Here is a 13,324-nt window from a genome sequence, read left to right on the forward strand (position 1 = left end):
TCTGAATGAAAGCCATAAGGGGGGAAAAAAAAAAAAATCACCCTCTTTCTCTGAAACTAAATTGAGAGTAAATTCTACAAGTCTTCAACTTCTCTTCACAGCAAGAAGTCTGAATCAAAAGGGCTGTATAGGTATTTGGGGTGTAGTAAACAAGTTACCTTGGAGCTTTGATTTTGAGATTTCAGGGTTTATATTCTGAATAAAAAATGATCACTTACCTTGCAGCCAAACCAAAGCATTCAGCAACGCCCAAGGAATCCCAAGTGTAGAAAGTGAACTAGAAATTGGCTTCTAGACTATGGTTTTGTTTGCTAGACCTCGGATGTTGGAGTGGGAGGCAAGGAGGGGAGGATATGGACTTAAGAAAACTCTTCATTGAGTTGAATGGACCTTGTAATGTGTGATGGAATATCTGTCAGCCTTGAGAAGAGCATGAGCTCCAGAATGCTCCTCTCATCCAGAAAGCTTGTGCAGGTGTAACAAACAGGTTCTTTACATGGTTGTCTGGAATTTTCCATAAAAGAGAGAATGGAAGAGGAGAAGATGAGGTTTCCTCCTCTGCCCCTGTGTCCATACTGATACTGTTGACTATTGGTGCCGGTGCTTCTGCTGATACAGAGTAATTTGGGGCTTGTAAGAGGCCTTCAGTGCCCACCGTTGGAGAGCTGGTGTGGAGCTGCAACTTCATTTAATAAATAGAAACAAAGCCTCACTAATGAGTGTGTCATCATACACGCAGTATTCATAGAAAGTGATGTAGCTCTCATATTTGCAAATTTGCAACTGTTTTCTGCTTTCTAGTTTGAAAAATTATTTTCAAGAGCTTGCTTCTATTTATAACATCCAGAAGAATACCGAGGCTGTCAGCTGCTTGCTTCCCTTCCCATTTGCAGGGACGCAGCACACAAATTACAACTCGGTAATTGTGATTTCTGCTTTGAGCACTCTGAAAAATTGCAGCCTAATTAAATAATTATGACGGTTGTTTATTTTTATTTTTTTAATACGTATTTGCAGCCGAGAGTTTCAAGGAAGCCCAGGCAGTGAAGATAAAGGAGGAGCCGATGGAAGTTGACATCCACGAGTCGCAGGCTTCGGTGTCACCCAGCCACCCCAGCCCAAACGTCGGCTACAGCACTTTACTGGGGCGGGACATCAGCGAGCGCATCCCCAAGGCACCCGAAGGCCGTGTGCTCCCAGAGAGGAATCTCTTCAGCCAGGACATATCAGTGAAGATGGCATCTGAGCTGCTCTTCCAGCTATCAGGTAAATCCAGTGCAGCTGCTCAACAGCTGATGTTAAAGAGCAAAATGAGAAATTTTTTTTTTTTTGCCTAACCCCAAAGTTCTGTGAAACTGTGACATCACCCAGGCTGACAACTAATAGGAGTTAAACCTTCCTACCCTCACACTTGAAACACAGAGGTCTTGCCAAATATCCCCCATAGTTTGCATATGCTTTAAAGCACTGTGGCAGCCAGGTCAGGTTCACAGTATTTCAACTGAGTTGGAGAAGTCAGAGTTCAGCTCCTGTATTTTTGAAAGCTAATTAAATAATTTGTGATGACTGCTTTGATCCCTGTAGAGGGGAATCCGCAGATGGCAGTTCCTGGCCTAAGTGGCCAGTGTCTGCAGGATGCAGCACTCCTGGGGCTGCTCTGCCAACTTTTCTTGGCAAATAAGGTGAACTTCATGTGTCACACAAAGGCAGTGGGACCAGCGCTGTGTTCAATGAACACTTGCATTGCACTCTCTGCATGGAGCTCTAACACTGACGTATGGAGCTGTAAAAACTAGTTGGATATTAATTTAAATAAAGTCATGGCCATTCTCTAATCATTCTAGAACCATTTACCCTGAATTTCCCTGGGTTATGCTGTTACCTGAATGCATTAAAATAGTTCTGCTGAATAAAATCTGATGGAGAACATATGACATATGCTAATCACAAAACTCATGTGTGTTCCTCTGCAGAAAAGGTGAGCAAAGAGCACAACCACAATAAAGATAACACCATCAGAACTACAGCCAGGTGAGTACAGTCCATGGTTATCTGCAAAGCTGCACTGTAAATTGCATTGCCTCCTTTTGCCCTGTGAACTCAAACCTGTCTATATCCTGCAAATGTGACCTGATAGTACAAATGTAAGATATTTCCATGAGTAATGGAACCCATATCTGTAAAGCTACAACTAAAGATCTTATTGCTTAGGGTTCAAAAGTCAAAAAGGCCCAAATAGCTTTTGTCTGTTCTCCTCTGATCAAGTATTCACACATCATTTTAAGAATTATTTATTCTATTTTTTTTTCAACAAAAACTAAAGCTGCATGGTACATGTAGTGCTTGAGGGAACACCAGACTGACAACTGGATTTTAAGACATGGATGAATGTAAGAAGAGATGATTTTGGTTGTCTTCTGTTTAGGTAGATTTCTTTAGAAAAATTTCTATTTAGTATTTCTGTCATCTCAATACATTCTAGAGATTAATTTTTTTAAGTCATACTGTAAGACAATGCTAACAAAATGTGTTGAGGACTACAGTTATATTATTACAGTAATTTAAATTAAGCAGGAGTTAAAAACATGATCCTATTGTGGCCTGTGCTGTTAAAGAAATGTGCACTTTACAGTACTGTGGCTGGGAACAAGCCCACAAGGTGTTTATATATCCATGAGCAGCAAGGTGTCCCTATGGGAGGATTTAAAGCTCTTATGCAATAAGTGGTAGCTGGAATTGGTAAAGACTTAGGAGCCCTTGGTGTAGGATAGAAGGAGTAGGCAGGAATTGGCAAGGATGTATTTATTTCCTACCTGAAAGTTCCCGAATTGTTGTGGATGGGTTGGAGACTGAGCACCCTGAAGTGATGAAGAATTCATTCAAAGAGTTAAGAGCTTCTTACCTCTGCAGCCCCTTTACAGAAGTTCTCAGTACTAACTTTGCCCAGACAGAATGGAAAAGCATTTCAGTTGCAAAGAAAAGGTCTCTGAAATACATTGTACTTAAATTTCTAGGCCTATCCAATTCATTTTAGCTGCAATAAATAACTTGTTTTTAATGAACTGACCAGCTCAGTAAATGTACATTCGGGACTTTTTGATGTTACAAGTTGAGAGATAATTCAATTGAGGTTTTGGCTTCTGGTTATAGTGAATGCTTCCCATATTTGCTAGTGTGGGAATTTGTTGGATATGCAGTCTGCATAGCCTTTCTGTGCTACTTAAAAAGCATAAACCTGAGATACAGAGAGAAATGCACATATTGTCCAACTACTCATTAACCATCCAGGGTGTGCTGCAGGGACGGGCTGACAGATAGTTGAAAATAGATTTCAGTGTCTCATGATGTTACTAGCAGGGCTGGTGTGAGAATCCAGAGCTACTTTTGGATCTATCAAAGATAATTCCAGTTGGAAAGGTTGAGGACAGTTCAAAGATAACTTGCCCTTCTTCTAGTTGCCAACTTTTAAGAGGGTAGCACAGTTGGCTGTTGTCAAACTTGTATTGAGTTTTCCTGAGATGTCCTTACAGTGGCAGCTACCCATCAGGGCATGAAATGCTGAGTGCCTGGTTCAGTTTCTCTGGGTGCTTTTCTTATCTTGCCTATTTATCAGCAGAAGAAGACATGAATAAGGAGAACTTCTTAAGAGGGGAAGTGAGTCAGTCTACTAAATCCTGTGAGTTCAAACAGATTGACTTGAAAGACCTTGCCAAAAAAAAAAAAACAACCAACCCACCCCAAACCAAATAAACAGCTGGAAGTCTTTACTGGTAAGGGTATGACGCCTTCTCAAAAATAGAATGTGATGGAGCAGCCAGTGGAGGATAGAGGCAATTGTGGACTGCATTAAGAAAACATGTGGTGTTGCAGTTTGGCTCACTAACCCACATCTGGAGTAATGACAGAAAGGCATTTGGATCATAATTCCTGTGTGAAATGTGCTGACAGCTGCAGAGAGCCAAGGTGAGGTCAGCATTGTCCACCTGTGAGTAGCTGGGAAGCACAAAGATTTAGCTGTGTCACTGGTGAGACTTAAATCAGCAAACCCCCCAGCAAGATGGGGCACACAGGTACTTTTTGTTGTCTTATTCCTTATTGACATTTCTAACTGTCACCTATCTATTGCTGTTCCTCCTGTGAGTATTCCTGGACTTTGCCAGCATATACTTCCATATGACTTTGCTTAAGCAGCTGGAACTGGCAAGGATTCCTCACAGTTCAGTGGCTGAGTGAGATGGTAGAGCCTGCCATCTGTGATGAGAAAGACAGAAAGTGGAAAAGTGAGTGATCTGGAAGTGAGCACGCCAGCATAAGATGCCATGATAACTTTCTTTCATCTGGAGAACTGTGTAGCCATGAAACTGGAAAAGTGCAGCCAGAGGAAAAATAAAAAATATCCTAAAGCTTAACCTTCTTCAGAAAGGACATTGCACAGTGATTGAGGACAATGTGTGTAATTTCTTGCTGTGAAGCTGGAGCTCCTCCTTCCATACTTTACACTGGGAATTGCAGGACATATCTGCTGCAATAGAAGTAATAATAGGGCCACCACTGAAGAGACTCAGCTGCCATTCTAGAGGAAGGCAGAAAAGAAGTATCCAAGGATGGTTCTGTAATTCACCAGAGGCCAGTGGAGGAGATGGAAATACTTGGGACACGACACAATGTGGCCTTCAACAGCACCTGCTCACAATCTATGGCCTAAGCTGAAATAGATAAACCCTGCACCACCTGTTTTGCTTAGAGCCAGCAATGAGCAGTGTCCCAGTGACTGAATCTAAGGCACAAGCAGGAAGACCAGCATGGAAACCCGAGCGGATTACAAGATTTTGAAGAGTTACAATAGTAATAAAACATTTTTTTATTGCTGTTTTTCTTTCAAATCATTATTAAACCAGTGAGAGGAATGTTGCAATAAATCATGGTGTATTTTTGTACAGTGTCAGTCTGTTTTGTATTATGTCACCCCTGACTGGGAGTGTGAGTCTTGGAAGAAGTTAAGTTTGCGCATGTATGTTGTGGAGCTGTTTTGGTTTATCCTGGTCACTTGTTTTTTGGAGTATCCTGCATTGTTCAGCTATTGGCATTCACCAAACTGTTCAGGTTTGGGGCAACCTCACGCCTTCCCCTTCAGCACAACCTAATGTTTACTGCTTATGGATGTGTTCAAACTTTTGTAGAAATACCAAAATATCCCATTAACTGTCACATATGGAACAGCACAAAATGAATGATGTCCAAAAAACTTAATAGGAAAGTAAAACAACAGGGTTGCCAAAAGTGTTTCACAATCAAGTCAACTAACTATCAACAAGTTTCCCTGAGGCAAAAGAAATCTAAGAGTACAAGTGACTTGGTGGAGACACCTTTTTCACTCTCTACAGAAAAACTGCACAAGGGAAAACACAGGCAAGTGATGCCTTTTGGACAAAAACTTTGGGTATCTGGACTGGTGAGGTCAGCTTGGTGCAGCTGGCACATACTTTGAGTCTGGACTGCCAGCTGTGCAATACCTTCCAAGACCTCATAGTAGGTCCTTTATCCTGAAAAGATTCTTGTATTTTACTCCTGGGTAAGAAAAGGCTGCAGAAATGATCTGGCCTCCTTTCCTGCATCTTTGAAACACCCACTATACACCAGCCTGCTAAGGATTCTCAGTCTGGGAGAGATCAGATTTAAAGTGGTTCTCACTTTGCTTAGAAGAAGTTGATAGTTTGCATGCAGGTGGAATACATTCCCTTAGCATTTTTCCAAGAAAGACTGTAGTTTTCCATTTTGAATCTTTTTATGTACCTCTTGCTGATGTCCTTCTGTACTGCAGACAAGGAATTCTTATTTCTGTTATGTTTCTTAATTGAGCAGAAAGCAAATATTTTGACAGAGATGCCATTTCACTATTGAAATTAACTTTTTTTTTCTGCCTGTTAATTAAAACCTAAAGCAAAATATTATTTTTGGAATTATGTAGCTGGTAATTTTTGTGCATTATACTCTTTGGGATGCACCCATTCAATGTATGAATTGTTTCTCTCTTTAAAAATCAGATTTGTGGAAGGCAGAACTATTCATCATCTTAACCTAATATTTGAAAAGTTCTGTTTTAAAGATAACTACTGTATGCTTCAGATTATTGATTAATATTTTTTTACCATTTCTGATTGCCCTTTCCAGATATGATGATGGAATACAAATTTTTGAGGTGTTAATTTTAATGATCTGTATTGTATTGTGATATACCAAATGTGAGACATTGAAATGTAGCTATAAGCCTTTTGTGTGATCTTCAGTTTTCACTCTGAAATGCAATTTTATGAAAGCATGCTGCCTCATGGTCTGCCTATTTTTCAGCATGAATCTTATAAGTGAAACAGGTTTTATTATAAGATGGTATTTCTTATAACATTAAGATGTTGAGGGCAAAATTAATATTTACTTCTTCTTCTGTTAACTGCTGTTTTCTTTAAAAAAAGGCATCTTGTTTTTTCCTCTAGCCCTTTCTTTTCTGAAGACACATTTAGACAATCACCATTCACTTCCAACTCAAAAGATCTCCTGCCCAGCGAAACTACTCTTCATGGAAGGACATCTGCACCAGGTCAGATACCTTTTTCTTTTTCTTTCATTATTTCCAGTTAACAGATACTTCTAAAATTTTCTTACTGTAAACTCCACCACCTGACCAATGCTCTTAAAATATGGTTTGTTTTGTCAAGAGGCAGCTATTTCTCCACTTTAAATAAGTGCTTATTATTTAGAAGAAGAAGAGAAAAGTTAGGCTGCTGTTTCTATGAATTGTGCAGTAGTCTATAGCATATTAAATATAGCGATATCAAGAGAAGTGAGGGGTTTTTTTCTGGGTGTTTGCCTCTGTATTGATGCTGAATTACTGCCTGCTATTCTTCTGTTCCTGGCCATTTTCATCTCCATCTCTGGAGTACAGACAAAATGTTTGCAGAACATGTACCAGGGTGGCAATACAATTTTTCTGTCTTTAACAGTAATTTAGAACCTTTCTGGAAGGATGTGGAGTTCTTCAAATGTATTGAAAGGCTGCAGTGTCTGTGGGTGCCTTCTCACTGATTCTCTGAACTAGATGACAGCATTTTATGTCCAGATATAGCTTGGATTTTATTCTGCATGAAAATGGAAAATATGGGCATGTAATAATACTATTCAAGGTCGCACTGAACACATGCAAAAACTTGATATGTGCCTTCACTGTCCTGCTGCAGAATCACTTGTTTGCTAGTTCACTGCTATCTGTTCTTAAATTAATAGCTCTGGGGTTCTAAAGGTCAGTAATTACAGAGTCAGCTATAGGGGGGGTTATTCACCTTTTCTTAGCAATCAATAAACTTTTGGGCACGTTACTGCTAATTTTCAGCTATAGACTGTCATTTAATTTACAACTTAACAGACCCTTCATTTTTTTTAATGCTTGAATAGTCATTTGACAGCTTGCGAAGTGGCAGATGAGGGTAAGAGCTAGATGCTGTCTAAGGGTAAATATGCATAGCAAGAAGAAAAAGAATTGTAGGATAAGGACAAGGGTCTTTAGGCTGTGCACAGACATACTTCTGCAAGGATGCAGTGGATTCTGTACCTCTGGGTGAGAAGAACCAGATCAGGTGTGGTGCTTTTAAGTATTAAAATGTAAACCAGGTTAGAACTTTCAACCCTGGCTTTTGACCTTGGCATAACATGGAATATTCATATGCCCAGATGAAAGATGAGAATTCACAGACTCCTCAGGCATGGCTCAGTACCTCAGAGGACACGGCCTCTAGCAGCAAGACCCTTACATCATACCAAGATAAATGCAGAAGAATTTTAATTCTCTGTAAGACTTCACTTTCAGTGAGGCCACTAGAAGCATGGGTGGATTTTGGTGACATGTTTGATCTTCTGCTTAAAAGATGTAAAGTGTCTTGTTGGTTAGATCATCTTGGAGTGTTAGATTGGCTTCTGAGGAACTGGCTTTTTACATGTTTGTGCTGCTCCATAATTTGTGGAGCCTTGATAGGTCTGTGTGTTATAACACCTATTGCTATACTCTGATACGTAATAGTAGCAAGTATACTGAAAATTTTAAAATGCCAGTTTCTGCTACATTTTATTTTTGGAACAACTCATTATTCCAAATATGTTGTTTTTTCTCAGTTTCACAACAAATTCTTGGGCCTGAAGTGCAACTTCACAGTAGCACCAAGAATGTGATTCAAATTCATAATCGATTACAAATGTTAAATTCATGTAAAAGAGCAGGAGAATACCTACTGGTAAAATTCCTATTTGTTACAGCCTTGTAAGAGGTAATAGCCTATGTAGTGCAATGGATAGCTCTGGAAACATTTTACCCTTTCAAAGAGCAGTGTTAAGGAACAGAAACAAACCATTGTGAAAGGCCTGCAGAAAGTGCTGTGGAAGTGTATATGTGGTCTCCTACATAAAAATGCTTTCACTTGAGATTTGTTTTGGGTTACTCCATCCCTGAAACAGGACAGTAAGAAAATAGGTAAGAAATAGAAAATAGAACTAGAAAAGTGCAGCATAAGAAAATGATGGCCCTGGTTGAAACCCACGTATGTGGTTGGCTCCTCTCAATTGAGCAATGGGTGGCTGCAACCCCAGACTCCTGCCAACTTTCTGTCTGCAGAAATACCCTTTTTGGCACCCTAGCTGCAGAGCAATTGGGAAAAATTACAGGAACATAGGATATTTCATGTGTCAAATTCAATTCTTTTCTGTACTAGGTAACATTATGCCATCTTACTCATTGCTAAACTCCATCTTAAAACCCATCATCCCTATTTTTGGGAGGATGCTGTTTCAGAAGCTCACCCCTTTGAAGAATTGGGACCACTCTTTCCAGCCTGAATTTCTTCACAGCAAGTTCTACTTCTGTTATTTCACCAGTGCTTTGATAATTCTTCTTCCTTGCAGTGTTCACCATCTGATGTGCCATCTTACATTCCTCTAATCTTGCCTTCATTTTGGAAAAGTGTGCCAGCCAGTGTCTTTTAGTCTCTTTTAGCATGATAGGGTTTCTATTTCCTATTTCTGCCTCTGTTTAGGGGCATTAATTTCTGCAAATATGAGTAGTCAGAGCTGTATGTGCTCTTTCATAGGAGGTTTTACCCCTGACTTTTTCAGCAGCCTGCAATCTTCTGAGTGCATATTGGAAATGCCTCTCCTGATTAACCACAGCCTTTGTAACTGGAACATGCTGGTGTCCCTCTTGCTGGTCAAATACTAATGTGTTTTTCTTTTCCTTTATCATTTCAGCATGCAACAGAGATTCTTGTTCCTACACTCTAAGGCATATGACCTTGTAATTTGAATTGTTTCACTTGTTATTCTAGCTCTCAAGATTATTTCTCCAGTACTCTGAAATTTCTGCATATTGGTATTGCTTTCATTAATGCAGTTCTGGTTTGTTTGAGGGTTTTTGTATGTGTGTGTGTGTTGAAACTATTAAAGAGGATTTTTAAGTACATTGAGTCCAAAGTTCAGTCCTTGAGACTTAAGCTTGGTGGCCCCCCTCAGCACAAACCACTTCACTTTATAGCCAGTTTATAAGAAAATTGCAAATTTGTGTATTTAGGTGGCAGAGCATTCTTTGTAGGGCATTGAGTAGATGAGATCCCCCAAGGAGTATGAAATAATTAGGAAAGAATATTAAAAGATGTGTGAATGCAGAGCACTGATCAGGGCATTTAGTGGAGGGGAAAAAAATCCTAAATAAATAATGATATTGTGATGGATTTGGCCTGAATAAAGGGTGGAGTGTTCCTGATCAGCAGCAGTATCACAGGCAGGAGAGTTGATTTTATTTCAGGTATTGAAGGAAATAACAATGAAATCTCCAACAGCTGTCAGAAAGGGACTCCTCAGACCCACAGAAGTCATGGTATCTCCCTGATAATCTGTGGTGAATTCCTGATACTCTGAGAAGGGAAGATAGAGTTTCCTAGAGTATATAGTTCAAATGTACTGATTAGATTTGGGAAATTGCTTCTTTCACTTTTTAAGGTATTTTCTATGTTAATAACTTTTCTGTGTTAGTCTTACTGTCCAAAATAACTTCATTTTTACTCAAAAATGGAAATAAAGTAGTTTTGCTGTCTACATCAACCAAACACACTTTGCTCAAAAATTACCATAGTATAGAAGTAATGTCTAATACAAAGTCATATCCAAACCAGTTAAATAATTTCAGCTGCTCTCTGTAAGAATGTGGCCTCTTTTAATCTAGCAAAAGGTAGGGAGAAGAAATTAAAATTTTTATTTCAAACAGTCACTTTAAAAACAGACATTTTCATCTTCTGTTTTATAAGATTCTTCTTTTGACAGAATAATTTTATGTCAGACTGTATAGTTCAGTTCAGATCACTGGATAAATTAAAAATTTGATCTTATGCTGCTGTTCCTGACCCTTAGTCAGTCTTTAATGTACTTTAATAGTTTTCTTCCATCTCATTGACTCATTCTGTAAATCAAACCTGCCTTCATGGAAACCAGATGAGTGATGTTCACTATTCCTTTTCTGGATGGTTCATTAATGTTGGTGACAACCTCAGCCATGGCTTTTTGGGATTTTTTTCTCCATGTATATCTATCTATGTGTAGTATAATAATATTACATTATTTTTTCTCCTGTTTACCAAGGACCTGGTAAGGTATGTCTGCATTGACAGTGCCAAATATTGAAACAATCACATCTGTAGTGGATTAATTTTTTAAAAAAATCCATCTTCTTGTGAGAATTTAGTACTACTTGCTACACTGTAATTTTGATGGTGGCAAACAAATTTCACATGGCTAAAATAAACTTTTGGAACTGGAGGATGTAGGTGTTAGGGAGTTATAATCCAGGAATAGCCCTCTCTTTTTAAATTTTGCCACAGCTTAGTTTACTGGTTGTTGGTTTATTTCAGTGAAATAAAAGCCAGTAAAGTTTCTGTGCTCCAGTACCTTTTGGAAATGCATCAGAGCCTCCTCTGCCATGTGTGTCCACACTTTGCACTGACCTGTAAGATGACAGACCGTGCTTCCTCTTCAGGATTGTCCAGAATCAGTAGCATGGTGCTTAGTTCAGTAGAAATTTGGAAACATAATGCAAAAATTTTGCATTTTTGCAGTGTCAGTTGTTCTTTTATTGGTGATGTAATTAGTAGGATCAGCCCATTTTTATGTTTATTGATCTAAGGTAATATATGTAACAAAAATTCCAGTATGTTTGGAGCACCAGGACTATTCTGCAAACAAGTTTCTCCTGTTCATACTCACATTTTCTCTAGAGCAGTAATTCCACAGTAACTTCAATAATACTAAAAGGTAAAAGCCTGCCTGCTCCCAGGGTCTCATCTTTGCACATTCTGCTCACAGCAGTGCCAACACCTGTGTGGCCACATCAGGGGGAGCAGTGAACTAATCCCCTTTTTTTCACTAATAGTTTGTGGGAATGTTGGGATGTGAGCAGAGTGAAAAGAGGCTGTATCCTTCAACCATGTGAAATTCCAGCATTTGTGTGAGACTGGTGTGCCCATGAGCACACTTAATCTTGTTTATTTCCTTCTGTTGCTGTAGCTGGAAAATGCCTCCTGAGGGTTTAGAATTTTAGCTTGAATATGATAAATAATCACGGTGGTGGTGGTGTGTAGATACCACATTCTTCAGTGTGAATTTGCATGTATCTTCCTGCCTAATTCCTTTTTAAAGATGCTTTAAGGTTAGTATAGCTCTTGATGTTGTGATTTTCTAAGATTCCCAGCATTTAGAAAGTAGATAGTAAGAGCTCTTTTGGTCTAACCAGCAAAGGTGCTCATATTCACTGTTTTCTGGCACTATTTGTGCTCTGTTCTGGTTTCCTGTGCTCTGCAGCGAAATAAACTTCTGTAATCTACTAACCAGCTCTGAATTTTGGGTCATCACCGTGAGACCACTGTAAGCACACTGAGAAATGAAGGGACACCTTGAGGGGTTGATTTGTGTGTGGGATCACTGCCATTTCTGTCACCCTGGAAAATACCCTTAGGCCTTAGGGGACTATGAAACACACAAACCCTGTGAATTTCCACTGAAGTGACCAGCAGTGGAATGCTGGCATTTAAATTGCCCTTGTGTAACTTCCCTGCTATGTACCCATGGAGTTAATTAGAATGATTCACACCTTCTTACAGTTGTTTGCTTACATCTGCCAAAAAGCCTCTAACTCCACATTGTGGGTAATCTTATTTACTGTAGGAAGGCTTTCTTAAAATGTTCAAATGTTAGAATTTGTAAATGAAAGCAAGGGCATAAAAGCATGATTACAAGCAATCGATTTTGAATTCATTCAGGACAGTAGAAGCTGTGGATTATTATTTCTGAGAAAATCACAGAATGGCTGAGGTATGAAGTCTAGTTCCAGTCCCTTCCTTAGGGCAGAGTCATCTTAGTGCTCAAAGCTATGTCCAGTCAGGTTCTGAATATCTCCAGGAATGGAGACTCTGAACAATCTCTGAGCCAGCTGTGCCAATATTTGACCTTGCTCATCATAAGAAAAACTGTTTTCTTATGTTTAAATGGATTTTCCTGTGTTTTAATTTGTGGCCTTGCCTCTTCTCCACTGGCATCACTAAGAAGAGCCTGACTTTGTCTTTGTCTTATTTCCCTCTATCAGGTATTTATCCAGGTTGGAAAGTCACCTTTTTTCCAAGCTGAGCAGTCCTAGTTGTCTCAGTCTCTCCTTGTATGACAGCTGCTCTATTCCCTTAATCATGTTTGCTGGACTTCAGACTTTTTTGAAAGCCTAAAAGAATATTTCAAGACCCTGGCAGCTGTTTCCATCCCTGTGATGGAACAGCAATTTTTATTGCCAGTGTAATTGCAGAGGGGGAGTGCATGTGCATGTGAATTGACTTATGTAGTGCTTTTCCCCCCCCTTGCTTTATCCCATTATTAGTACTTATGATCATTTTATCTGCTTTCAGTTTTGGTCTGAGTTATGAGCTCTGCCCATCCAAGACATTGGATACCCCCTTCAGTTTCCTGCTGATGAGAGTCCCTGACCCCTGCTGGCTTCCTGTCGGGGTAGGAAACTGAGAGTGGCACTTAATTCACTACCAAGGCATGTTCCATCAGGCACTTGGTCCTGCTGTTCATTTCTGTCTTAGGGTTTCTGTGAAATGTTCTTGGGGAAAGTGGTGCTGGAAGCAGATGCCAGACAGAAATTGCAGCCTGCAGGGCACAACTGTAGGTACTCCCTAAGCTGTGCAAAGTCTGCCTCTCTCAGTCCTCAAAAGCACCCTTTTAATTTTATTTTTCTTCTGGTACTTGTAAG

The 13,324-nt window shown here is 39.5% G+C and overlaps 1 protein-coding gene across 6 annotated transcripts in view; it reads left to right on the forward strand.

The window, feature by feature from the left end:
- Window positions 1-13,324, forward strand: part of ZNF827 (zinc finger protein 827) — a 99,784-nt gene that overhangs the window by 61,314 nt on the left and 25,146 nt on the right. For all 6 annotated transcript variants that reach the window (XR_008840280.1, XR_008840279.1, XM_056489033.1 and 3 more), the window contains 3 exons: window positions 1,018-1,266; window positions 1,974-2,031; window positions 6,492-6,595. Coding sequence is in view for 4 of the 6 variants with exons in the window: in XM_056489033.1 (XP_056345008.1) it covers window positions 1,018-1,266; window positions 1,974-2,031; window positions 6,492-6,595 (411 nt within the window). In the remaining 2 variants the exon portion in view is untranslated. The remainder of the gene's footprint in view (window positions 1-1,017; window positions 1,267-1,973; window positions 2,032-6,491; window positions 6,596-13,324) is intronic.

This window comes from Oenanthe melanoleuca, chromosome 4, assembly GCF_029582105.1.
Source record: "Oenanthe melanoleuca isolate GR-GAL-2019-014 chromosome 4, OMel1.0, whole genome shotgun sequence".
In the NCBI taxonomy this organism is placed as follows: Eukaryota; Metazoa; Chordata; class Aves; order Passeriformes; family Muscicapidae; genus Oenanthe; species Oenanthe melanoleuca.